We start from the raw sequence: 27,958 nt of genomic DNA on the forward strand, positions 1-27,958 counted from the left end.
GGCGGCTCCGCGGTGGTCCGCCTCAACTCTCAGCAGCCCTACCTCGAGCCTCCGGGGCGGTGGCGCCCCTCCGCTCCGGCAGTGGGTGGGGGAACCAGTTCCCGCCTCGGGTGGGCGAGCCCCGGTGGGTTGCGGGACCGCCCGGGAGCGGAGGAGCGGCCCGGCGGCCAGGGTCCCTTTGAAGTGCTGCGAGTGTCTGGCTCTGCCGGCAAACTGGCCAGGCTAGTTGGGTGGGAAGAGCGCCCCAGCTGATTAACTCAGATGTGATGGAACTTTTCTCTGAAAAGGGAGGAGTTGTGTTTAACCGTTTCACCTGCTTCTTTCCGTCCGGAGTTCTTTCTTTAAAGAATCTCCCACTGCCCCGTGTTTTCATTCATTCATTTCTTTGCCGGCCCTTCAGTGCCCTCCCTGGGAAAGCCTCTGGCTAATGACGTGTTAAACGGTCCTTGAGTTCTTTTTAGGAATAAGGTCTAAGCGAAAGGCTCATCTTCGTTATATACTGTATGCCAGTGTCCCACCTGTTAGCTTTTCTTGACCTGAGTTGCAACCATCTCTTTTCTTTGTTGCTGTTCTTCCCACTTTATTACTTTATTTTTAAAGCTCCGGCTCAACAGTATTAAGAAGTTATCGACTATTGCTCTAGCCCTCGGGGTGGAAAGGACTAGAACTGAACTGCTGCCTTTCCTTACAGGTATGTGTCCATTAAAGAAACACGTTCCATTTTCCATTGGCTTTCAAACTACTTTAAAATTTTTTTTTTTTTTTTTAGTTTGTTACCTACTGTAGAAATAAGTACTAGATGGAGCAGGCGCTTTCTGCAAGGTGTATAGAAATGTTAGGCCAGACAAACGCAAACAATCCGGGTAGCTAATGGGAAGGTAATTGATGTGGGATGTGAATTTCTTAATAATTCTGTGAAACATCCCGGAAGACTTCTGATTTGCACAAGGAAGAAAATGCTTTTAGTTTCTTTATTAACGAATGAAATCAACACAAACAGAAGACTCTCCCACATCAGGAGGGTAGTTGCAGCAGCTGTGTGGGTACCAGCTCAGTGGCACTTGTCCCTATGTTCTAACCAACTGTTGTTATCTCCAGATACAATTTATGACGAAGATGAGGTGCTGTTGGCTCTTGCTGAGCAGCTGGGAAATTTCACTGGTTTGGTCGGAGGTCCTGACTTTGCCCACTGTCTGCTGGTGAGTTCTTATCTATGCCTACCCTCCCTTTGGAGCTCTGTTGACTCAACCGTGTCTTTACTGCCTGGCGATAGACATTCAGCAGCATTTTCATGCAGTTCTTTTTATGGGCAGGTGGTAATTATGTTGATGAATGAATAATGTAGGCACTTCAGCTCTTACTTGTATGAGCTGAATCCAAGAACTTGTGTCTGCTGCTGAAGACTTGCTAGAGATGGGGAGGAAGGGAACTTGATTTAGCTGTCCTTTTTTCTTTTGTTTGTATTTTTGAGACAAGGTCTTGCTATGTCTCCTTGACTGGCTTGAAATTCTATAAAGACCAGGCTGGCTTCAAACTCATAGAGATCCTCCTGCCTCTGCTTCTGGAGGACTGAGATTAAAGGTGTGCACAACCATGCAGATGAATGAGCCTGGCCTTAAAGGATGACTAGAAATGGACCACCTGGACAAGGCGGGACTGGCTGTTGTAGGGCTTTTAAACATTGTATATATGATACTGGCCGCCATGGTTTCTGGCTATAGTATGAACTATTCTTTAGAACTCCAGACGTAGATGGATGTTAGATAAGTGGAGACTTGTAGAGTTAGAAATGGCTGTCATTTCCCCCTCAGAATCTGCCTCTCTTTAGTTGTGTCTCCAGCTACCCAGTTATACAAGTCCAACCTAGAAGATAGCTGTTGTTTTTAGTGGTGCTAGAGATTGAAGCCAGGACCTTTGCATACTGGGTAAGTTCTCATTCACTGAGCTGCTTTCTTTCTTTCTTTTTTTTTTTTTTTTTTTTTGAGACAGGGTTTCTCTGTAGCTTTAGAGCCTGTCCTGGAACTAGCTTTTGTAGACCAGGCTGGCCTCGAATTCACGGAGATACGCCTGCCTCTGCCTCCCGAGTGCTGGGATTAAAGGCGTGTGCCACCACCACCGGGCTAGAAGGCTTTCTTAAGTTCTCCCTTTCCTTCTTCCTCACATCTGAGTCCTGTAGACTGTAGACTTTTTATCTATCCCAATCAGTCTTAGAAGCCCACTTGTGTGCTGAGCACTTGGTCCCCAGCTAGTGGCGCTATTTTGGGAGGTTCTGGAGGCCTTAGGAGGTGAGAATAGCTGTAGGATGTAGGATGCTGGGGGCAGCTTCTGGAGGGTGTCTTGCTTCTGTCCTTGGACTCTCTGCTTCTTTGTAGTAAGGCAGAGAAGCTCTTCTGCCCCTCTTTGTAACTACCATGTTGTTCTGCTGAGGCTCATGGGGTCAGGCAACCATGAAATGAATCTTTGAAACTGTGAACCAGATTAAATCCTTTGTTTCTGTTAGCTATTTTGGTTCACAGTAGTGAAAAAACTCATAATATGTACACCGTGTTCCTCTTGATAATTCATTACACACACATTGGTCTTTCTGTTCTCTGTAAACCCAGCTCATATTGCCTTAAGACATTGTCTGTAGGTGTTACCTCTAGAGAGATGCTATTTAGAGTTTCCTACAGCTGACTCCTTGTAAGTCAGACAACTGCATTTTGTATGAGAGGCTTTTCCTGACCACCATTGAAGTAGCCTCATGATCACCCCCTTGCCCTACAGCCTGTTCTCCTCTGATTCCACCATTGGTTGTAGACTCCTTCAGAGTGAGGCTTCCTGTGCGCTTATTCCTTCTGGAACCTAGGGCTACAGCATAACAGTATTCACTGTGGAAAGAACGGGTGTCATAGGGTTACAACTGTGGCACTCTGGGTTCAAAGCTGGTAGTGTATAAAAAACTGGAGTGAAAGTAAGCAGAAGTGGTCATCAGTGGGCAGAGTTTAAAGAAGCCATTCTCTGGAGTTTGGCCTTCTCCTGTAGAAGTGAGAGGGTTTTGCCGTAGACGGAGGACAGATCTAGACCGACTAGTAAGAAGCAGTATCTTTTCAGTGGGCCTCGGATATCCTGTCTAGGAGAGAGCAGAGCTGTCTACCTTTTTGAACCATATCAAGCAGGCACACTTCTTCCCTTAAGTTCTGACCTTCACTCTTGGTCAGTTCTGCTATGGAGTTTTGTTCTAGTTTCTGCAGCTGTGCCTTAAGCTGAATTTACTGGGATCAAATGCAAATTGAGATAATGAGCTAGAGGTTCAGAGAAACAGCCCATCTCCACCTCTACCAGGCTGCCACATTCAGTTACTGACAAGTGCCAGACCTTGAACCTCTCCTGTCTTTTATGTCTCTGTAGCTGCAGGACCTCCCTGTCCCTGCATTTAATATTTGCTTGATCTATCTGAAACTTCTATATGGCTCTTGGAAAGATCCTGAATTTATTTTGAAAAAAAAAAAAAACCTGGTGTTGACTCAGCTTTTTATTGGTTGCATGAATTGATGCTACCGAGCGCTCATCAATAGATTGCTTGCACCTCTAAGAATGGTAGGATAGTGCACAAAAGGATACGAACTAGGGAGCCTGGCCAGAAATTACCATGCAGTGTGGCACCTACAGTTGGCCCTAGATTTGGACTTGTTCTTAAGTCTGAATGTGGCTGCACATCATTTAAATGTCCTCTCCCAACAATAGTGATACTGTGTCAAGTCTCTTCCAGAGTGTCATTTGTAGACACCATCTGGGGATTGCCATCTGGGACACGCGATCTTGGCTTTTCCACAGAAGTCGTGTCTTCAGGTTGGCCACACCATATGTTACCACTGTGTGAACTGAAAGTCACCATTTGGTCTGATGTAGCTGACATTCTGGTTACACGTGCCGTTTCCCTTCAGTCACATAAAAGGTGTCAATCTGTGGCTAACCTGATTTAATAAGTTGTCATCTCTGCTTTTCGTTTTCGATCTCCGCAGCCTCCTTTGGAAAGCTTGGCTACTGTGGAGGAGACTGTCGTTCGAGACAAGGCTGTGGAGTCCCTGAGGCAGATATCTCAGGAGCATACGCCTGTTGCTCTCGAAGCTCATTTTGTACCTCTGGTGAAACGCCTGGCAAGTGGGGATTGGTTCACCTCTCGCACATCTGCGTGTGGTTTGTTCAGCGTTTGCTATCCCAGAGCTTCAAATGCTGTCAAGGCAGAAATTCGACAGTAAGAGACTATTTTTTAGCGTTTGGGATTATTGGGGATTCACAGCTAGAGTTTACAGAGTGCTTTGCTGCCCTCAGCGCTTCTTACTGGGCTGCCAGGATTGGTGGTTCTTTCTCATGTAGTTGCATATACTGATGGCTTTTTTGTATGAGAATGTGTATGTGTGTGTGTGTCTGGGTGCGCGTGTGAGTATGGGTGTGTGTGTTTCATATGGCACTCTGGTGTTGGTCCTCAGGTACCTTCCTCCTTTTCTTTGAGACAAGGTTTCCCATTGGCTGGAACTTCACCACAGACTAGCCTACCGGACCTGTGAGCTTTCTGGGGTCCTCCCATTTCTGCCTCCCATCTTACCATCTCTGAGGTTATAGGCACTGCCACTGTGTGCGGCTAGCAGCTATTTCCGTAGGTCCTGGGGACTCTTGAGTGGGTGTCACATTTGGGAGGCAGGCACTTTCCTGACTGAGCTATTTTCCTGGTCCTTTCTTTTCACCTAAAAGTAGAAACCTAATCATTAATGTTTATAAGGGAAAGATTCTAAATGGCCATCTCCTGGTTTTGAGGCATGTTTAACCAAGTGTTTGACAGGAAATACCTTATTTCATGCTGCAGGCACTTCCGTTCCCTGTGCTCAGATGACACACCAATGGTGCGACGTGCTGCTGCTTCCAAATTGGGTGAATTTGCAAAAGTTTTGGAATTAGACAGTGTGAAAACTGAAATTGTTCCATTGTTCACGAATCTAGCTTCAGATGAACAGGTAACTTTAGGCTTTAGATTTAGGAGATACAGATATGCTCTTTAGTAATTATTGGGGAGTTTTGACTCTAATGTAGGGTCCTTTTGCTAAGTTAAAACTCAGTTCTGGCCTGGTGTTTATCCTAATGCTCCTATGTGTCTTTCTTAACTAGGCTCCACTTTCTTTAGTGGTTGTTAGGAGGAGTTAGAGAAGAACTGGGTTTGGTAACTAGGAAGCCCAGGGAAGAGTATCTTTCAGGTTTGTGGACTGTATTGTGATATGGAGACTTTGGTAATTTCTGCACTAGTGTATGCTCTTACTGCACACAATAGCAATTTTAGACTCAAGGGTCTGGTTTCTTGGTGTAGAAACGATAAAAGTCAGGAAACCCCTAAATTAGTTAATCCAGCTGTTTCTCAGTATGGGCAGTGGGGATGGTTGCAGGGGCATCTGTAGAGCTGGTTTCCACATGTAAATGGTGTACACGTTGTGCACATTTCCAGCTTGTACACATCCTCTTGTCCCAGTCACTTTTAGACTACTTGCAATACCTAATACAGCATAAACCAGGGCTGGAGAGGTGGCTCAACCTGTGAAGGTGATAGTTGCCCATGGTCTCCAGAACCCATGCAAAGCTGGATGTCGTGGCATGCATCTGCAATCTCAGCACTCCTGTTGTGAGATAGGAGGCAGAGACAGGAGAATCACCCTGAAAATCATGGGCCAACCAGCCTAGGGTGCACAGTGCAGCAAGCAGAAACAAGAGAGACCCTGCCACAGAAAAGTGGAAGATAACCAGATCCCTTAAGTTGCCCTCTGACCTCCACATATGTGCTGTAGTGTGCATGTACCCACACTCTCACAAACACAATAAATAATAAAGCTGTAGGGTAAAAGATCAATAAATAGTTATTATACTACTTTCTTTAGGGATTGGTGACAGGAAAACAGTCTGTATGTGTTTAGTACAGATAAAAATAATTTCCCAAATATTTTGGTTCATGGTTAACTGAATCCATTGATGTGGGGGGAACCATGGCCAGACTGACTGTGTCTCCCAGTCTGTTTTAAGTGGCTACATGTATTATGAAATTAGGTTCTTCTAACAGCCCACAGCACAGATACTCAAGGAAATGGAGGCCCACCTAGTTTATGAAGCTTGTTCAAGGCTGTATTTATGTATTTAGCTAGTTGTGGTTCAGTTGGGGTTTGAATGTATGTAGACTTTGGCCCCAAGTTTCTAAGTCTTACAGTTTGAACACTGGCAACATTTCAAGCATGCAGATGCCACACATACATGGTGGTTTCCATGTTGGAGCAGGACAGGCTTAGAATCCTTATTTGGAATTTAGCTGGTTATACTTCACATGGCATAATTTGATGTTTTCTTTTTTCTTCTATACTTCCTGCAAAATAGTAGGCTAAGGATTTGCAGGTTTTCTGGCGAAGGCCAGCCAAAAAATATTTTTGGCTCTAGGGGTCATAGGTCCTTGTTAATTGTTGGACTTTGCTCTTGTATTGCTGAAGCAGCCACAGAGTATTGAAGCCAATGAACATGAAACTCACACATTCATAGGTGGGGCAGGCTGTTAGCATTTGGTGCTCAGAAAATATTAAGTGCTTTGTTAGGAAATATGTATACACTGTGCCTTCTCTGACGACTGGTAGAAGATCTGCTCGTGGCTTACTCATTGACAGAAATAGTTGTCATTGAGTGCCTACATAGAGTGCCTACTTATGTGGGGCACAGTTCTAGTGTTAAGGGTATACAGGAACCCTGCTGTCATGGAACTTACATTTTAATGGAGAAAAACATGGTAAAAATCAGATATAAATGTTATGAAAATAGTGTAATGTAGTAGGACTTTGACTGCTAGTCAGCAGAGGGCTCTGAAGAAGTGACTAATGATAGAAAAATGCTGTCTCCACTCTTTCCAGGAGCATAAGAGTCTGGTAAAGAGAGGACATGAGATAGGAAAAAATCAACATTGGAACATGGTAGTTGGATGAGTCCAATAAGCATGGGAGTGGAGAAGAAAGAAGGGGTGGGAGCATCATTAGCCCACAGAAGACTGTGGTTTTGGATTTTCTTCTCTGATGTAGTGAGACTACCTAGGTCTGGAGAAGAGGTGTAATTTAAGTTTTTGAAAGGTCATTCTGGCTTATGGGTGGACACCAAGTTGTAGGAGGGATAAGAATAGAAGGAGAAGGCCAGGTAGGTGACAGTGATAAACCAGGCAGGTGGTGAGGGTACGTGTGTACTGTGTTGAATTTGCATATGTATTGTATTTGTGTGTGTTTTATGCATGTTCGATTGTATTACATAGACAGTAAATTTCTTTTTCCATTTCTCCTTGGTGCTCATAGGGTTATAGGTCTGATGTTCCCAAGTCTGAAATCGTAACTCCTAATGTCTAATTGAGCTTTAATTTTGTGTTTTCTCTTACTCAAAAGACATTCTTGTGTCCATTTGGAATTGAGCAGCCTTATATATGGAAAAGCGGGTTGTCTCCTCTCTGTTTACTAGACAGGGCTGTCTCAGTTTGAGTTTCAGCACTTCACTTCAGCTCTGTTACTCGACTGTTGACCTTTCCTTCCTTCCGTGTCTTCCTTTGTACACTCCGTCTCGTGCTACTCTCATGGACATAAGAGCTGGAAATAGCTTTCAAAGTGATCTCCCTTGTCCTTTAAACTCTTCGATTATGTTATTAGTTATTTATGTAAGTATATTTTTCAACTTCATATTATAATAAGGGTTTGAGTATAGCATTAAATTAAAAAAAAATCTTTATAATTTGAGACCAGTCAGATGTCCCAGTGGTAAAAGTATTTGCCTGATTTCAGTGCTCAGAACCCATGGAAAGGTGGAAGATCTGACTCCAGGATGTTGTCCTCTGACTTCAACACACATTATTCATATGCAGTTAATAACATTTAGAACATCTTTCTCATTGTCCTTAATAAAAACTTGACTGTAGTCAATATAATTTGAACAGAGTGTCACTTTTAAGTCTTTGACATGCAAAGGAAGAAGTTACCCAGCCATTTGAAGACCTAAAGACACCCCCATCACATATTGAGGGTGTCTTAGTTAAGGTTTCTGTCACTGCGTTGAAACACCTGACCAAAATTGCAAGTTGGAGAGAAAAGGTTTATTGGGCTTCTGCTTCCGCATTGTAGTCTATCACTGAAGGAAGCCAGAACAGGAACTCAAACAGGGAAGGAACCTGGAGCAGGAGCTAATATAGAGGCCACAGAGGGTTGCTACATACTGGCTTGCAGCCTGATGGCCTGCTCAGTCTGTTTTCTTATAGAACCCAGGACCACCAGCCCAGGGATGGGACTACTCATAATGGTCCTCTCCAAAAATAATTAAGAAAGTGACCTACAGGCTTGCCTACAGTTGGATCTTGTGGAGGCATTTTCTCGGTTGAGGCTCCCTCTTCTCAAGTTGACATAACTTAGCCAGCACAGTGGTGTTTCTCTCCCTCTTCTTAAATGGTCCCTGTGACAGCATCGCCTCACACTACACTCAGTGTGCCCTGTTTCAGCAGACTGACCGAACAGAATGTTTTTCCTTTAGGATTCTGTGCGCCTGCTAGCTGTGGAAGCTTGTGTCAGTATTGCCCAGTTACTGTCTCAGGATGACCTTGAGGCCTTGGTAATGCCTACACTTCGGCAAGCAGCAGAAGATAAATCTTGGCGGGTTCGCTATATGGTAGCTGACAAATTTTCAGAGGTAAAATGCACTGACATTTCAGGTATTAAAAAAACCTCAAAGTCATTCGCCCCACAGATTTTCTAACAAATATAGCTTATAAATTATGTTGGGTAGCTGATGGATATAACATCAAAAATTTAATATTTTCATTTTGGGGCCAGTCAGATGACTCAGTGGGTAAAGTGTTTGCCATGCAAGCCTGCCAGCCTGTTGTGGTTACAGTATACATTTGAAGAGTGCACTATTTTGTTTTTATTAACTATTTTTGTTAGTATACATTAAACCTGTAGAAATTGTTTTCTAGCTCCAGAAAGCAGTGGGACCTAAAATCACGCTCAACGACCTCATCCCCGCCTTCCAGAGCCTCCTTAAAGACTGCGAAGCTGAAGTCCGTGCAGCTGCTGCCCACAAAGTAAAAGGTGCGCCTGGCTGTGACCCCTTTGACTTTGATGTCACTGACTTGATGGGATTTTGGTTTGGTGTTTTTACTTAAAATAGGACCCAAAATGTATAAATCAGAAAAAATAAAAAAATCAGTCTATGTAGCAACATTTCCACCCTCTTTGATGCATTTGTCAGGTCAGGAAGTTTGGCATAGCTTGGATTTATAAGATGTTGCAGACAGAGATGGTGTCAGCATGCAGCTACTGCTCCATAGTTCACATCAAACATCCACTGTATCTTGTTTCTTTAGTTTGAATTAGTTTGTCACACAGGGCATTTAGACCATGCAATGAGAAGGAGGCTCATTTTCCCCATTAGAGTTCATTTGCTTAGACATATGATTTAACTTGGGGCTGATGGAAAGAGCTGGTTAACTCTCTTTGGTTCCTTGACAGCATTGCATTTTCTGTTTATGTTTCAGAACTTTGTGAGAACCTACCCACTGAAGGTAGAGAGACCATAATTATGAATCAAATCCTGCCCTATGTAAAGGTGAATGTGATGCATTTTATTTCATTTACTTTGCCTATGAAGCTCTTAGCATTTTAAACAAGGATGAGGCATAAACGAGTCAAATGCATAACATTTGTGACAATATTTATAGTTGATTTGTGCATATCATAGTTGCACACTGCTGCCGGTACCTCCCCAGGTTATCTGGGTTATTTCCTCTGTGACTAGTGTTGTGTTGACTTCTTGGGAGGGGTGTGGAGACTTTTGTTGTCTTTAGTTTTTTATTCTGTTTTAGGAATTAGTGTCTGATACCAATCAGCATGTGAAATCAGCTCTAGCTTCTGTAATTATGGGACTATCGACAATTTTGGGCAAAGAGAATACCATTGAACATCTTCTGCCTCTCTTTTTAGCTCAGTTAAAGGATGAGGTGAGTCCGGCTATGAATTATTTTGTTTTGATGTTATTGATTTGATGTGATTTTGGTGACTTTACTAAAATAGGACCAAAAATGGGGGGGAAAGCCTTTATTTAGAGATTTGATAGTCTTTCTGTTTGGTATAGGGTTACAGGTTTCCCAAAAAATGTGCACAAGGACTTATTAAAAAACAAACAAATGTAGTTGGGTGTGGTGGCCCTTACCTTTAATTGTAGCACAGGGGAGGCAGAGGCAGGAGTAACTCCATGTTCAACACCAGCCTGGTCAACAGAGCAAGCTCCAGGACAGCCAGAGCTATAATGTGAAATCCTATCTCAAAACCCAAAACCACCCAAGCAAACTACATACTCAGGGCTGGAGAGGTGGCTGAGTGGTTATGAGCCCTGGCTGCTCTAGAGGATTTGGGTTTGTCTCCCAACACCCACACAGCTCTAGTTCAAAGGGGTCTGGTGCCCTCTTCTGACCTCTGCAGGCACCAGGCACACATGGTGACAATCATACATCTAGGAAAGCACTCATACATGTAAAATAAATAAGGCTTAAAACCACCCCAGAAATAGCTATCTTTTAAAATTTTTATACTATAATCAATGGTTCCTTATTTTTAAAGCTAATATATCTTTTCCTAAACAGTATCTTTTATTTAAGTTTAAAATATAGCATCAGATATTACCATTTAGGGGCTGGAGCTATGGCTCAGCAATTAAGAGGCCTGCTGCTTATAGGGGACCAAGGATCCAGTCCTAGCATCTACATTGAGTGGCCCACAACTACCTAACCCAGCTCTAGAGGATCTGACTCCCTCTTCTGGCCTTTGTGGGTACATGGGTACATGTATGTATTACACAGACAATACATGTACACATATTAAAAATTCAAAAATTGGTGCCAGACATGATCTAATTTCTTTGTCATGTCATTAAATGTAATTGCCACAGTGGGCTCAGGTCTTGTATGTGCTCCTCCCAGATGTTGGCGAGGAGGTAGGCAGAGGGAGGTAGGATGGTATATGAGGTCTGCCGGCAGTGCAGATCTAGAATTTACTTCCAGGGCCTGGGCTTTTTACCATCGCATAGACTTCGTGCTCATTTATTAATTAAATGTCTAAAAACTTAATTGTGTGTGTGCGTGCATATGCATGTTCATGCAGAGCTCAGAAGCTATCGTTGTAGACTCAGGTCTCTCCATCCACCATTCCATGGGTTCTGGGGATTAAATCCAGGTTGCCAGGTTTGTGAGGCAAGCACCTTCCTGCTGAGCCATCTTGCCTGCCAATTTGTTAATTAATTTTTAAAATTGGCATACAAAGTAATGAAATCTCAGGCTTTTTACTGACATTCTGGTTAAGATCAGTTGCATTGTATCGAATTATCTGTGTATTTAGCATTTAAAATTTCCTTCTGTTGTAGTTCTTTTGGTTGGTACTGGCTGTTGAAACCAGGGCTCTGTACAAGCTGGGCAAATGTTTGACCACTAAGCTGTGTCTCAGCTCTTTGCCCTCCAGCTTTTTAGGCCTGAGTCAGTACTAAATTTTATTTAGTACTTTTCATTTTATCATGCCAGGAGGGTACTGGGCAAAGGAGTTAATTTTCACATGTAGTCTCTGGGGCTTGTGTGTTTATAGTGTCCGGAAGTTCGTTTGAATATCATCTCCAATTTGGATTGTGTAAATGAGGTGATTGGAATCCGTCAACTCTCTCAGTCTCTTCTTCCTGCCATAGTGGAACTGGCTGAAGATGCCAAGTGGAGGGTCCGCCTGGCTATCATTGAGTATATGCCGCTGCTGGCGGGCCAGCTGGTGAGTTCATGGGCTCTGTGAATGGTAGGGTCTGTCAGATCGTGGAGCAGGGCGTGGTGAGTGGGAGGCCAGGTAGTCTGGTCTGGTTCAATTAGATGTATCGAGGTAAATTCTTTGGCCTGTAGGATGGTTTTTATTTTCGGTAGTGCAGTATGGCCTAACAGAATGGTGTTCTAGAAACACATTTATCTTGCTGCCCTCCTCATGATAAAGCATATTCATTCATGTAATAGAATTGTATTATTTAAAACCCATGTGACTTAAGAACTGATCCATGGAAGCAGACCGATAGGTTCAGGATAAGTCAATTTAACTTTTTGTTCCGGGCACCTTTTTGTTTGACTTTTCCTAAGCATAATGAACTTAGCTTTTTCCTACATCCTGATGACAGGAAGTTGAGGTTCCACCACACAAAGAGCTCATGCCGCTGGTTGTTTTGAATAATCCTGTTACCACACTGGCCACTATTCTTTGGGTTTCATTATTATTTTTATTCTAATGAATATGACTAATTAAAATGTCAAAGCTGGGCGTTATAGCCACACGCTTCCCTTTATCACTAGGTGCAGACAACAGGAAGCTCGACAGCTTCATGGCATGGGAGCCTCTAGACTCTGAGGGCTTCAGGAGTTGTTAAATGTGTAGCTGGGGAGATGGACAAGTGATTGCTCTAGGGCAGGAACTGTGTGCTGTGTAATGTCCAGTTGGCGGCCACTGAGTGTGAGTTATTAATTAGACACTTGGATGAAGGGAGACCTGCATGGTTTTTAAAAATGCTCATAATATCAGTCATTGCTGATAATACTATACTTTGTATAGTATTATCAGCACCACCCTCAAGGCTTATTTCCATTCCTTTCAGATCACACCATATGGGGTTCATATTTTCTTGACCACTGCATCGTATTGCTAATTTTGGTGTTATGAACATGCATCTTATAGATGGCCATGGCATTGTGTTTTAGTAAATTTTTTCCTTTTTTATTAAGAATTTTTTACTACAATCTTTTCTCATTTTACATAGCTATCTCTGTTCCCACTCTCTCCCCTCCTCCCACCATACTTTTCCCTCCATCCCACTCCCCCATCCTCTCTTCAGAAAGGGTAAGGCTTCCCATGGGGAGTCAGTAAAGTCTGATACTTCACTTTGAGGCAAGACCAAGTCCCTCCCACCTATATCTAGACCGAGCAAGGTATCCTTCCAAAGAGAATGTGCTCCAAGACAGCAGTTCAAGCACTAGGGATAAATCCTGGTCCCACTGCCAGTGGCCCCACAAACTGCCCAAGCCTCACAACTGTCCCCCACATTCAGAGGGCCGACTTTGATCTTATGCAGGTTCCCCCACTATCAGTCCAGAGTCAGGGAGCTCACACTAGCTCAGGTCAGCTGTCTGTGTGGGTGTCCCCATCATGGTCTTGACCCCTTTGTTCATATTATTGCTCTCCCTCTACCATCTCTTGAACTGGCCTCCAGAAACTTGACCCAGTGCTTTGCTGTGGATCTCTGTATTTGCTTCCATCCGTTGCTGGATGAAGGTTCTATGATGACAATTAAGATAGTCATCAATCTGATGACGGGAAGACCAGTTCAGGTGTCCTCTCCACTATTGCTTAGAGTCTTAGCTGGGGTCATCCTTGGGGATTCCTGGGATTTTTCCTAGTGCCATGTTTTTTGTTTTTTTTTTTTTTTTGCTAGCCCTTTAATGTCTCCCTCAATCAAGATATCTCTTTCCTTTCTCTCCTTCTCTGTCCTTTTCCCTTCTTGAGCATTGAAGTGCTCTGTTCTTCAAAGTGAATGCCAAAGATCCCAGCTTATCCATGTATCAGGTGAAGTCACTTTGTCATGCTTCTCCACCATCAACTTCCAAATGCTGATCTGCTCTTCAGATCTGTGTCATTGTCTGGAGTGGAAAGCAGTGGTGGCTAATAATGGGTTTGTTGGACTGAAGCATCTGTCTGGAAGAAAGGTGGATTATATTTACCATTTCTTTGAACCTTAGCTCCACCAGACCTGGAAAGTCTCCAAAGGCTGCCCGGGATATACAGAGCAGTGTCCAAGGGCCGCCAGTGATATGCAGAGCAGTGTCCAAGGGCCGCCAGTGATGTGCAGAGCAGTGTTCAAGGGCTGCAGGTGATGTGAGGGCTGCAGGTAATATGCAGAGCAGTGTCCAAGGGCTGCAGGTGATGTGCAGAGCAATATCCAAGGGCTGCAGGTGATGTGCAGAGCAGTGTCCAAGGGCTGCAGGTGATGTGCAGAGCAGTGTCCAAGGGCTGCAGGTGATGTGCAGAGCAGTGTCCAAGGGCTGCAGATGATGTGCAGAGCAGTGTCCAAGGGCCGCCAGTGATGTGCAGAGCAGTGTCCAAGGGCTGCAGGTGATGTGCAGAGCAGTGTCCAAGGGCTGCAGGTGATGTGCAGAGCAGTGTCCAAGGGCTGCAGGTGATGTGCAGAACAGTGTCCAAGGGCTGCAGGTGATGTGCAGAGCAGTGTCCAAGGGCTGCAGGTGATGTGCAGAGCAGAGTGGAAAGAAGAGAGATGGTGTCTTGGCTGGCTTACACCTTTGTGACTGGGGTGACATGCATCAGTCATGGACAGACATCGTGTTTTAACATCCTGTATTGTTAGCTTATCTGTTGTAGGCCGCTTGTTTGTTTCCTGGCCGCCCAGACTCGTGAAATAATCACGCAGAAACTATATTTTTTAAATCCCTGCTTGACCAATCACTTAAGCATATTACTAGCTAGCTCTTACATCTAGAATTAACCTATTTCCATTATTTTATATTTTACCATGAAGCTCATGGCCTGCCGACAAGGTTCCAGCTGGCATCTTGTGTCTTTCCCCTCTGGCAGCTCCCTGGCAGTCTCCCCGACTCCTCCTTCCTTCTCCCAGCATTCAGTTTAGTCTCTCACCCACCCACCTACCTCTATTCTGCTCTGTACAGCCCAAGGCAGTTTTTTATTAACCGATGGTATTCACAGCATACAGAGGGGAATCCCACATCACATATTATTCGTTTGATTTTCTTTTTTTAAAGATCGACTTATTTTTATGTTCGAGTGTTTTTCTTGCACATGAATGTGAAGCATATGCACGCCTGGTACCTGTCTAAGCCAGAAGAGGGCATTGTAGCCTCTAGAATTCGAGTTACAAATAGTTGTGAGCTGTCATGTGGGTGCTAGGAAACAAACTCTGGCCTTCTACAAGAGTCTCAAGTGCTTTTAATGGTTGAGCCATCTCTCTCACCCAAGTTTATGCATTCTTAATTTTTCTTTATGTGTAAAGTTTTTTAAGTTAGTCAATTTATAGGATTCTCTCAAGACTATCCTGCCTTGTTTATAGGCTTTGATAAGTAAATAAAAAGTTAAACCACAAAATATCTGAAGGAGATTAAAGGAAAATCCTCAGCCTGGAATAAAAATGGACTCAGAGCTGATGCTGTAGGAGGCAAAGTGCCTTTCAGATTGCTCACAGCAAGGTGACGTCGTTCAGTATAAAGCACAGCACCCCTGTTCTTGGTCTTTATTTAAAAATACATCGTCACTGGCCAGGCATGTCTTAGACTTGAACCAGAAGAATAAGCATAATGACTTCAGAAGGAAGGCACCAGGAACATGTGCATCATGGAGCGTCCCTGTGTACTGTGTATGTCCCTTGACCAGAGGTCTAGAGCTTGTCCCTAGCCTGTGTGAGGTGACCAGCAAGCTGGAGAGTCAGGATGGTTCCAGCTGTCACTTCTACCCTTTGCCTTACACACTTGGTTCCTGTTTTTTTTTTTTTTTTCTTTTGCTTTCTGTCATGCCCCAGCAATGCTATCTTCTGTGGGAGATATCTTGGTGTCATTTGCCACATTCTGAAGGACTTGCTGTTAACCAAAAAGGAGCAATGCAAATTACCAAGCCTTTCAGTGGCTGTTTTTTCTGGGGAATTCATTTTCCCACAGCATCTGGATCTGCTGGGCAGACTTTCCTCTGTGCCTTGCCTGCTTATCTCAGTCCTGTGCGTGGCACAGGTCCTGTCCCGTTAACAGGGTCTCTCCTGCTTGTTTTTGTTTTCTGCCTAGTAAGAGAGTTCCAAGTCTACGGCACTGTTTTGTCGTCAGCTTGTTCACGAGTGTGTCTTTAGCTTTTAGGTAATTATTGAGCAACGTAAATAGAGCCTCTTGTTCTAACTTTGGAATCTTCTGTATCTGCAGGGTGTGGAGTTTTTTGATGAAAAGCTGAACTCTTTGTGTATGGCCTGGCTTGTGGACCATGGTGAGTAGACATTCTGGGACACCCAGGCTTCCGCATGTGTCTGAGATGGTCACACATGGCCCTTCAGAGAAGAGGCCTGCAGGGCACGTTCTTTGCCTTCACAGCACAGTGCTGAGGGGAGGTCCTTGAGGGTCCACCAGCTTTCTCTGACTGCATAAACATCTCACTTATTTCTCACTGTGTGGCCCTGGCTGGCCCGCCTGTCTACTGAGTGCTAGGAGTAGAGGCAGGCACTGCCATGCCCAGCCTGACTACAAATTTGACATTTGTACTTCCCGTTATTTTCTGTTTTAATTGTACTTTCTGTGCTGAGAAACTTCTTTGCCCTCTCCCATCTCCTGCCACCTGTGGGCTTCAGACTTTTAGATGTCCACTTCTTCCAGCGACATGGCTTGCAGCTGACCTGCTGCCTGTGGTGTCCTCAGATGTGCAGAGGTACAGTAGGAGCTGGGGACATTCCTGTGCCCTAGAACAGAGCCAGGATTTCGATTTGGTGAGAGGAAGGCTTTCCTCTGCCTGCTGCTGCTGAGCTGGAGAACATGGGCTCAGGGAAGGGCTCATTGGACAGGGATGGGCAGGTGCCTTTCTGTGTGCAGTGTACTTGCCCCTTTGTTCCCATCCACCTGGTGTGTGCACAGTGTACACGCTCCTTTGTTCCCATCCACCTGGTGTGTGCACAGTGTACATGTCCCTTTGTTCCCATCCACCTGTTGTGTACAGTGTACATGCTCCTTTGTTCCCATCCACCTGGTGTGTACCATGTACATGCTCCTTTGTTCCCATCCACCTGGTGTGTGCACAGTGTACACGCTCCTTTGTTCCCATCCACCTGGTGTGTGCACAGTGTACATGTCCCTTTGTTCCCATCCACCTGTTGTGTACAGTGTACACGCTCCTTCGTTCCCATCCACCTGGTGTGTGCACAGTGTACATGCCCCTTTGTTCCCATCCACCTGGTGTGTGCACAGTGTACATGCTCCTTTGTTCCCATCCACCTGGTGTGTGCACAGTGTACACGCTCCTTTGTTCCCATCCACCTGGTGTGTGCAGTGTACATGCTCCTTTGTTCCCATCCACCTGGTGTGTACCGTGTACATGCTCCTTTGTTCCCATCCACCTGGTGTGTACCGTGTACATGCTCCTTTGTTCCCATCCACCTGGTGTGTGCACAGTGTACATGCTCCTTTGTTCCCATCCACCTGGTGTGTACAGTGTACATGCTCCTTTATTCCCATCCACCTGGTGTGTACCGTGTACATGCTCCTTTGTTACCATCCACCTGGTGCGGGAGGGGCTGTGTCAAGTCTTAGACTTGGTAGCTTTGGTGCTGCCTGAGCCCCATTCCAGTGAGTCCCTTCAAGTTCTCATGTGATTTTCCCCATGAGCTTTGGGTCTATGTTTGGTGGGTGTGATGAGCATCCTGTTGTGGCTTCCCAGTAAACTACACTTTATGTAGTGAGGGCATTTTATCTGTGGGCAGGCACTGTGACTAGGTACCAGGAAAGAATAAGAGTATTGTGTCTGCTTACATCTGTAGGTGGTTTTGTTAACAGCGTATTTGTATCATATGTCTAAGTGAGAAAGGAAGGTTGTGAAGCTGTGTATGACAATCTGTTAGGGCATATGTATGGATATAGCTGGTGCTTTTAAACTCCATTGTAAAGACTTCTTTCTCAAAAGTTAAGTTTTTATACCATTTAAAAATGATAAAAAAAAAAGATCATAGGAAAGGTGCATTTTTTTTAATTCTGTGTGTGTGTGTCTGTGAGGTTGTGCATGTACTTGCAGGTACTCTGAGAGGCCAGAGAGGGCATCAGACCCTGAGCTGGCGCTGGGATTGCAGACAGTGGCACACCTCCTGGCTTGGGTGCTGGGAACTCAACTCTAGGGTGCTGGGAACTCAACTCTAGTCTTCTGGAAGAGCAGTATGCATTTTCTTAACTACTGAGCTATCTCCCAGTCTAAGAGATTATCTATTTAAAAAGGTTTATTTTTAGTAAATATTAGAATGAGTGGCATTTTTATTACCTCCTTTGAAAGCTAGCCTTCTGGATGAAGACAGGCTTTTTTATTTTTTATTTTTTCCTTTCAAATTTTGAAGGACTTTTAAGGTCCAATATTCTACAAGGAGATTCATGACACCGCTTCTGGGTAGGAGTGCTTGCTGTATGCAACCTGAGTATTTTTTTTCCAACTTGAGAACTAGTGGAGTTTAGGTATAGAGACTTCACGATTCCCTGATGCTGTGGCTGGATGGTGGCCGAGAATGTCCACCGTGGGCTTTCCATCCCCGCCTTTATATTATTATTATTATTATTATTATTATTATTATTATTATATATTCCTTCTTTTCTTCTATGAGACATTGAGACAGGGTTTCTCTGTTTAGCCCTGGCTGTCCTGGAACTTGCTGTGTAGAGCAGGCTGACCTGAAACTCAGAGATCCACCTACCTCTGCCTCCCGAGTGCTGGGGTCAAAGGTGTGCACCAGCAGAACACAGCATCCCACAGCATTTGCATTTTAGCTTAGAATTTTATAATTGGAAGAAAAGTTATGTTTTTGCACTTTAAGTGGTACACAGTGAGCAGGTTTCTTTCTGCCACCCCTCCTTGGGCATGAAACTGCTGAAGACCACTGGGAGCAGTCTGGAGAAGCCGCGGGAGGAAGAAAGCGTGAAAGCTGTGTTTTTGTCAGTGGGCAGTGTGGACACAAGGGGAGGGCTCCATGAGAGGAAGCTAAACAAAAGTTCCGGGTTTTGTTTTTCTGAGTGGTGGGGGCACTTCATTTATTAATTTATCTTTTATAGGACAAAGGAAAATATTAAAGTGAGAATAGACAGAGTTAGATAGTTAAAAAAAAAAAAACCTTTCAGATCAGCCTGACCGTGAGGGGAAAGACAAACATACAGACAAAACAAGGAGTGAAAACTGGCAGAACTCGGGAAAGGCTTGCATTCCTCTGAAAACAGAAGTGAGAGGTGCCAGGAACATAGTAGGCATCTGGCCAAGTAGAGTTCAGTGCAGTTGAGGTCTTGATCAAGGCTCCGTCTCTGGTTACTTTGGCAGTGGAACCCTGTGTTAGTGACATTGTAGTAAGAACAATCATTTTATTAAAATAAAATATTTATTAAAAACCAGTAGCTAGGAGAAAACCATGGCATTGCCATCCTTGGACAGGAACATTTTAGAACTGCAGTGGCTGTGCTTCAGCAGGATTATCACCAAGCATGCGACCTTAGGTTTGCATAGAGTTTGTTTGGGTCTGTGTGAGAAGCAAGAAGCTGAAGACGTTCTCTTGCACTCTCCTGCAGTATATGCCATCCGGGAAGCTGCCACCAACAACCTCATGAAGTTAGTGCAGAAATTTGGTACAGAGTGGGCCCAGAATACCATCGTCCCTAAAGTGTTAGTAATGGCGAATGATCCTAATTACCTGCATAGAATGACCACTTTATTCTGCATTAATGTAAGTATTACATGGTACTATTCCTAAACTCAGGCATTAAGTCATTCTTGGTATATTTTTAAGTTTTGAGTGAGCTATCTTCTGTTTTGGGTGCATTTCGTATACTGATCAATTTGGATAATTAGAGAAAATGTTGATGTAAAAATCTGGAGCTGGGGAGATGGCTCAGTGGGCAGGACTGCCCCTGTTCGCCTAGAGGACCTGAGTTTGCTCTCAAGCACCCCTGTCAGGTAGCTCACAACTTTTGTAACTGCAGCTGCTGCTGCTGGTGGATCTGACTTCTCTCGTCTCCCACATCCTCCTCCTCCCCATGAATTCACACAGTGTGAGATAAAACTAAATATTTAAAACTTGCAGTATTTTAAATATTGCCATTTTGTTATATGTTTTGGCGTAGGTCTTTCATCTTTCAAGCCATCTCATGTTCCTTAGATGCTCAAGTAGGAAACATTTTTCTGTTGGTCAATTGCCTTCCCTTTAAATATTCGTTTCTCTGGTTTCGGGTGCATTAAGAAAGTTTTAAATGCGCCATTTGAAACTTGTTTCCCTAGGCCCTGTCTGAAGCCTGTGGTCAGGAAATAACCACTAAGCAAATGCTGCCCATCGTGTTGAAAATGGCAGGAGACCAAGTGGCCAATGTCCGCTTCAATGTGGCCAAGTCACTACAGAAAATTGGACCAATTCTAGATACCAAGTAAGATTTTAGTGTTGCTCTTGGTTTGAAAGTGTCACCTCATGGTGGGGAGTAATAGTTAAAATAAGCGCAGGGATTTCTTTTTCTTTCTTTTTTTTTTTTTTTTTTTTTTTTTTTTTTACTTTACCTAGAATCTGGGCTTATTCAAAGAATTCAGCCCTCAGTTTTGAGACTGTCTAATTTGACGTTTACATTTATGTTCTGGGTACATATGGAACACTGCCCCAAAGCAAATTTTACCAAGACTTCTTTAGAAATTATTTGACATACTTGTTGAAGCACGATTAATAAAAACTCAGAGATAGATACTGGGGTTCAACCTGAAGAACAGAAAAGCAAAGCAGCCAGCCACTGGCTCTTACCTCGACCTCAGGCCAAAATGATGATCCTGCCTCCAGGAATCTCAGAATGAGACTGTGACTGAGAGCTGTCTCCTCCCGTCTTATATTCCTCTCTAGAGCTGGGATTGAGGGCGTGCACCACTACCACCTGGTTTCTGTGACAACCTAGTGTGGCTCCTGGGATTCAAGGTGTGTGTTGTTGCTGCATGGTCTGTAAGGCGGGCCAGTGCGGCAGCTGTTTTGCTTTTCTGATCCTCAGGCCAGCTTTATTTATTAAAATACAAATGAAATGCCACTACAGCTTGTTATATTTGTCAGTATTTAAGTATTTTCATTTTAAATTAAAAAATTAACATAGGTCCAAGCCCCAAATTCCATAGCAGACTGTATCATAGCAGACTTCTCTGTCCACCAGCCGTCTCTTCACAGTTGCTTCTGAATTCCAGTGCCTTGCAGGGGGAAGTGAGACCAGTGCTGCAGAAGCTGGGTCAGGACGAAGACATGGATGTCAAGTATTTCGCCCAGGAAGCCATAAGTGGTATGCATTTTGTTTAGTGCTAGACTGGTTAGTGGGAGTTTTCCTCTACTCTGTGAGCAGTGGGAAATGGCAGGTGACGGGCATGATGGGAGACAGAGGGTGGCAACACCTGCTATACTGGGCCTGTTTGGTTAGGGATTTCTCTGCTCTTGCTGGGCTTGGTAGAACACACTTGTATTCCCAACTCTTGGGAGCCTGAGACAGGAGGATGTCAGAGTAGAGGAGTTTGGGTTACATTTTGAGACCCTGTCTAAAATAGAAATGTCTTGGCCCATTTTCTCAGTTCTGTGTGTATGATGCTGATTCTTACTGGCAGGAGCAGTTTTGGTTTGGACTCGATAAGTCTTTAACTTGCAGACAGCCTGACAGAGTGCAGGGCCACAGTGAGATCTCAGGCTTATGTTTTTGTCAGTGTTACATACTAAATGTTCACATAGCAACCGTTGATGAACTTTCTGTACCACTAACATGATTTTGTTTGGAATTTTCCAGTTCTTGCGTTGGCATAAAAGAGGAACAGGAGGGAAAAGCCTTTACTAAATTCTTATCACAGATCTCTAGTCAATGTGTTCTTACACTGGGTGGAGAAACATGGAAACCTTCAAGATCTCATCCAAGCAAATGGCAACAACTTAGAAGAAATCAGATTTCAGTGACTTGATCCTTTGTAAACATGAACTGAGAATGGTTTTCTTGTCTCTGTCGGGATAACTTTAAAGCCTTCTGCTGACCAGGCACTGGTACCCCTCGCACAGTCCCCCCTCAATGTCTCCCAGTGCTTTTTCCTGCACCATTGAGGCTCCTGCCTCCTCCTTTTTGAGTCAGGCCCCAGCCACTTAAGATTCCTGACAGAGCCTGGATGGATTTGGACCCCGACAAAGTGGAGTGATTCTCTTATATTTACACGTCTCTGTGCTTCTAGCATTCCAATGTTCAAAGTAAATGGTTTAGAATAACTTACTTATAATTGTCCTCTTGGGAGATGATACTGAGACTTGACTGTAGTGAAAGCCACTTTCTGGTGACAATGGTTCACATCAGTGACTCACACGAAAGGAGATGTGGAAGGTTAATGTATTGGTTGGTCTGGTTTTCATTTGCTCAGTTTCGGCTGTAATCATGTCATGCAGAAGCCTGAAGTGGGTTTATCTTGCTGCTAATGTGTGATGTTGAAAGGTATCAATTTCAATTTCAACAGCTCAGCATTGTGACTGCCTTCAAAACTCATAAGGAACTTTAGTGCCTCCTACTACACTATGGTTCTACTGTTTCATTGTGAAGTTTTATGTTTCAAGTAAGCGTAGAAACCACTGGTCCCTGGTTCTGCTTCCAGCGATGTTAGTTAGCATCTTGCCGTTGCTACACTGTGCAGTATCAAACTGAAGTTTTGCTGCTCAGTGTCAGTGATGCTGGAACATTTTTTTTACTTTTGCACTAAAAACTTCATTAATTTATCCTGAAATTTAAGGTAGTAAGTAGGTAAAGCTGAAGGGTTTGCTGAAGCAAATTGTTTATGGAAGGCTACTTGACACTGTTTAGGAAGCACCCGCTTATCAGTGGGCATGCTGATTGCCCATCACCCTGTCCCGTTAGAACGCCCTCCTTCCGTGAGCAGCTCTGACAGGGTCCCACCCTTTCTGGTGACTCTTCTGGATTATTTACGTGTCTCTCACCGAACAGACTCCTTGTTTCCAGTGGACTCAGTCAATGGGGTTCGTCTGCAGCCTGGTTTTCTCAGTGTGCCTCACCATGTAGTTTGCTGTTTCCATTTTAGTTTCTGAATTGTTGATTTTACTTACAAACTCTTTTAGATATAATAAGCCCTGCTCTGTTTTGTGAAGGCCCAAAGATACCTACAAAACTTTGTACATTAAACATAAGTTACAGAAAACCAAGTTTGTGTAAATGCTTTTATCATACCTTAGAAAAACAGAACAGAAAATTTCTCTCAGAGATTGTGTGCCTTTATTTTAAACTGCTGGATTACTTTGTAGTAAGTTTCCATTTTATGTGTTCTAGGGTGAAGGTATGAATATTTTCCTAAGCAAAAAGATTCTCATTTTAGTGCCTTAAATTACTGTGCTGTAAACATAGTTTCTTTTTGGCATCACCTGCAGGCTATATTCCTTTTTATTGAGTTTTATGTTTGGAAGATTATTGTCTTGATTTTGGTTGGAAATGCCACATGCTACACTCACTTGGGAATAAACTTGGAAAGCATCCCTGTCTTGCTACCTCCAGCCTTGTGCATTTACCTTTCTGCCAAAGATTACTGAACGTTAAAGGGGGGGGGGGGGCAGTGAACCCTTGTCTTCTCAAATAAAGGTCATATAGCATACAGGGCCTGTTTTTGGGTGGCCATTACAGGCTTCACTATTCTTTCTGATGTACACAGTGAACTTCCTTGTGGTGCATAGCAGCTGCTCTTCAGCTTCAACCTGGCCATTTTCTTCACATACTACTGTTTATACTTGATTTCTTCACAAGCTCCTTGATGCTGGTTTGGTCTGTTTTGTGTTGTACTGCTGCCTAGACCAGTGTCTGGTGTGTATTGTTGGTGCTATTAAAATCCTGTTCACTGAGTGATTTCTAAAGTCTGTCCTCTGATGTGTTGAACAGAGTCACCAGACTGAGACTGTCTCTGTAATGGATACAATTAAGAGATTTTTTTGCTCCTAGGAGTAATAGCCTTTGACCTAAGCCAGTCCCCAGCCCCAGGCTCTCTCTGTAGCCCTGCTGTCCTAGAACTATCTATGTAGACCAGGCTGTCCCTGCCTCTGCTTCCTGAGTGCTGGGATGAAGGGTATGCCACTATGCCCGGCATGAGGAATCATTCTCTTGGAATGTCTGGTTGCTTTAAACATGTATGCTGCTGTTTGCATCTGGGCAGCTATAGCAGTTCGGCTTTTTCGGGAAGTGAAGCCTAACAAACACACGCATCCTGGCCAGTTAAAATTGCTCCCATTAATAGTGAAGGTTTCAGTGATTTTTCTTCTACAGATTATTTAGGGTTTACCCATCATGAGCCTAAAATATTAGATCTTGTGTGTGTAATGTGCTGCCAATGAGATAGGAGCCCAAAGATGAATTTTGTTTTATAAGGATAAGCAGCTTAATGTGTGATTTTTAATGAAGCCTTCTCAAAATAAAGGACAATCTTCAGTTCACGGAAATACCAAGTTTGACTGTGGTGATGTGGGCCTGGGGGTGGGGAGTATGTTTACTGGAGGACTTCAAGAGACAGCCTGACCGAGGTGTCTTGTTTAAGTGTCCAGGATGCTTGCGTAACACCCCGGAAGACCAGTGTGTCTTTCTGACACCACTGTGTCCCTGAGCCGAAAGCCTGATGTTCCCTACAGAAGAGTCCCTGGATCCATCCATCACACTGGGGATGTGGGGCAGGGCGGCCAGACAAGCCGTGTGCTCAGCCTCCCCCGTCACCCCTCCCCTCAGGTGCTGTTCTCTGTCATTTACTGTCCACCTGGATGTCAGGTGCCCTACCACCCCGGTGTTTCTGGTAAATCTGTGATGTGGCTGCCATCCTTTCTCACTGCGTCCTCCCCCTTATAGCCTCTATCCTGCTTGTCCCTCCTATTCCTTCACAAATCTCCAGCCCTTTTCTGTACCTTGAATAGCCTTGCTGTTCCTCATTTGCCTCCACGGGCCTGCTGTTTCCAGGAAATGACATCATGTTCAGTTGATGGAAATCTTTCGGAGGATGAAGAGAGCTTAATTACTCAGGGAAGAAAAGCCAAGTCATTTCTTTCTTCAGAGTTGTCTTAAACTGCTATGATCAGTTCTGAAAGGAGTTAGAGCTTTTGTTTATTCAGGGCCCTACAGGCTACCCATGACCAAGATGTAGGGAGCTCCCAGTTAGATCCAGTGGGGTGACTCTTGAGCAAAAAGGCACCTTAAGTAAAGTCCTGGTGAGGGCTGGCTTTTTCTGCACAGCTGCCTAGAACTTTGTGTGCTGTTGGGTCATCATGGTGGTAGGGCAGCTGAGGGCATCCTGGCTGGGAAGCACAGGTGGGTTTGGGAGGGGACATGCCCTGGTCAGGGACAGTCACAGGGTTGCTGTCTATATCTCTAGTGGTGGCACAAACGCTGAGGAAGCTAGATTTTCCTATGAAGGACAGTGAAGAAGAGTCCAGCATCCCTGGGGGTGACAAGAATCTCTTCCTGAGACCCCGAGTGCCTGGAGAGGACACTGGGAAGGTAAGTGCCCCTGAAACTTGGGGCCAGAGCCATGTCCTTTCTGGGCTGAGAGTAGCCAGCAGAACTTGCTGCTGCTATAGGGAATCCTGGCAAGGTGGGCAGAGCAGCAGTTCCCACCACACTGTCCTGGAGAGACAACCTCTCTAGGGGTTGGGAGAGTATATTTTAAAGTATTGCTCTGTTTCACTGCCTCTGAAGTGGTGGTCTTGTCCAGAATCATTCCTGTGGTTTGAGGTCTTTTGAATCTTCCTCAGTCTGAGGCGATGCCCACACCAGAGAAGGGCAGACTGGAGGAGCTGGTGCACTTTCCACACAGCCTGGGAAGGTATCGGCCCAGTTCTACTTAGGTAGGGAGTCATTTCTATTCAAGACAAGAGTCTATGCTGTTTTATAAGCCAATTTTGTCTACAATTACATGGAGAAGGGATGCAGAGTTTCAGTTCATCAGCCCAGGGGTTCCAGCTGTGGCCAGTGGTAGAAGGGTAGTTATGCCTGGGCTACCTAGTGCTGACGTCAGACCAGTTACAGTGACTGCAAGAAGCTGGTGCTCTCATAGCACTCCATTGGATTGTGTGGTTGCCGCTGATAAAAAGGTTGACTTTAAACCACCTGACTTTTCATTTTCTGTAAATGGAGGCCATGTTCTCTCTCCTGTTCTGAACAGTCGCTCTTCTGTGTCTGCGCGCACACTTGTCCCGTCTGAATTGCCCAGCTGTCTCTGGTTCAGTCAGCCCCAGGGGTGTTATTGCGTGCTGCATGATGGGAGAAAGTGCTGGCTGGCTGAATGCTGCTTACAAAGCCTCCACAGCCTGAGCCCTGGCAGATGCCTGGTGCCAGCCCTTCATGCCCCTTTGTCTACATTACAGAACTTCATTGAGGGCAGAAACCTGCCTGGGGTAGTAAGAACAGTGATTCTTAGGGGCCTAAGCCACACACTCCTTTACGTTGTTTCCCGACATACACAGGACCATTTGGCTCTGCCATTCAATTCATGGAGAATACCTGAGCTGAGTCCTGACCACTTGAGGCATCCCCCTGCCACAGCTGACTTGGTCCAGCACTAGCCGCCATTCCTTGAGCCTCCATTACTGTAATACCTCCACAAGGCTTTGAGTATATTATTCCCTTGCAGTACATGTTTACATGGATACATTTCAGGTGGTTGGGAATCTTCCTTTGAAGCCAGCTGTACTAATTCTCTGAGGCTGCAGTTCATTTTACCCACAAAATTCCCCGTCTCTGTGACTCGGAGCCTTCTTTGCGCTTGTTTCACTTAAAGCAAATGCCCTGGGGGTGAAATGGAAAGGGACTTGCCTGTTGTCAGGCAGTTTTTCATGTCAGGGGCCCACAGCCAAGTGAATGATCCAGGAAGTCATCCAGTTGCAAACCAGAAATCGTTCTTAACCCTTTTCTATGTTGCTTGGCCAGCTCACTGTACTGTCCTCCTAGGGAGAGTATCTGGGTGTTGAGAATCTGGGAGCTGAGTTCCTGACTGCTCTCAAAGCCCTGAAGGAGTCATCTGATGTCCTAGGGCTGTGCCTCCTGCGTGCTTCAAGAGAGCAGCTCAGGGCTCCTTGTGAAGGGTGGGTGTTGCCTCAGTGCCATGGAGAGAGGCTCTTGAAGCTGCATGGTCTTCTGTGTGTCTGCTGACTCGTGCTGCTCACGCAGGACCTGCCAGGGAACAGCTTGGCCATTCCCACTGTTACCTCCAGGTTGGCCTCGTCACTCCCTCCTGGGCAGAGGGTGCGCGACCACAGCTGCTGGCGAGCTTGTCAGGCCCGGCCGGCGAGGGTTAACAGTGGATTTGTTTATTGAATCATGAAGTAGCTGTCACATGGTTTTAATCAAAACACCATTTCCCTGACAACAGTGATGTCAGTTTTGTCGTTGCAGGGAGGAGCAGCTGTGAGGGACATTGAGTCTTCTCACTGAGCCCAGGTTTGGAGACGAGATCAAGCGAAACATTCATAAATAAAGGGTACAGACACTGAGTTGACAATCCACCCTTCTCTTCCTTTTCTCTCTGCCTGGACAGTCTGTTCTGTACAGACACTGAGCAGACCCAGCCCCTGCTCCGAGTCTCAGCTAAGAGCTTACCTTCGCTGGCCCTGGCTCCCCCATCCTTAGTTCTACTGCTGGTTTTTATCGGGGTTTTGCCTGTTTCTATCACTCAGTCTCTGGTTTGTGTCTTTGGGCATTGTCTCTTCTGGGGTCTAAGCCAGGACTTGCTGGCGACCTAGGATGTTCTGGCTGGCCTGAGACGAGGCTGTTCTGCTAGGCAACTGGTTTATTCCTCAGACTGAGGGGCATAAGGGATGCCTGGGGATTAAGGGCAACTATAAGGAGCCCAGCTGTGGGTGTCTGAAGGGCAAGGAGCTCAAGAGCACAGCTTCTTAGAGGATTAGTCTTGAACCCAGAGAGACAAGGCTCCATGAGGCCCTAGTCCAATCAGAGGACTGCTGTACATGAAAGCCCAAGGATGTCTGATCACCCTTCAAGCCCTTCAGCTAAGGGAACTTGATCCCACAAGCCACTGATAGGTCAGAGGTATAGAAGTAAATGGATCGGTCACAGGCCAGCTGGAGCAGGCCCCTAGGGTCTGGTCTCCTGTGACTCCCTGAG

The 27,958-nt window shown here is 44.9% G+C and overlaps 1 protein-coding gene across 3 annotated transcripts in view; it reads left to right on the plus strand.

Annotated features, from left to right (window-relative positions):
* The window catches only part of Ppp2r1b (protein phosphatase 2 scaffold subunit Abeta), a 34,958-nt gene that overhangs the window by 295 nt on the left and 6,705 nt on the right, over nt 1-27,958 (plus strand). For 2 of the 3 annotated variants that reach the window (XM_038323470.1, XM_038323471.1), the window contains exons 2-15: nt 601-691; nt 1,099-1,199; nt 4,005-4,237; nt 4,847-4,994; nt 8,557-8,712; nt 8,999-9,113; nt 9,560-9,630; nt 9,887-10,021; nt 11,655-11,828; nt 16,022-16,082; nt 19,394-19,548; nt 20,100-20,242; nt 21,030-21,121; nt 25,212-25,336. In XM_038323470.1, coding sequence (XP_038179398.1) covers nt 601-691; nt 1,099-1,199; nt 4,005-4,237; nt 4,847-4,994; nt 8,557-8,712; nt 8,999-9,113; nt 9,560-9,630; nt 9,887-10,021; nt 11,655-11,828; nt 16,022-16,082; nt 19,394-19,548; nt 20,100-20,242; nt 21,030-21,121; nt 25,212-25,336 — 1,800 coding nt within the window. Of the gene's footprint in view, nt 1-600; nt 692-1,098; nt 1,200-4,004; nt 4,238-4,846; nt 4,995-8,556; nt 8,713-8,998; nt 9,114-9,559; nt 9,631-9,886; nt 10,022-11,654; nt 11,829-16,021; nt 16,083-19,393; nt 19,549-20,099; nt 20,243-21,029; nt 21,122-21,613; nt 23,708-25,211; nt 25,337-27,958 lie in introns of those variants that run through there. The other variant, XM_038323469.2, reaches the window with a different exon arrangement.

This window comes from Arvicola amphibius, chromosome 3 (assembly GCF_903992535.2).
Source record: "Arvicola amphibius chromosome 3, mArvAmp1.2, whole genome shotgun sequence".
NCBI lineage: Eukaryota > Metazoa > Chordata > Mammalia > Rodentia > Cricetidae > Arvicola > Arvicola amphibius.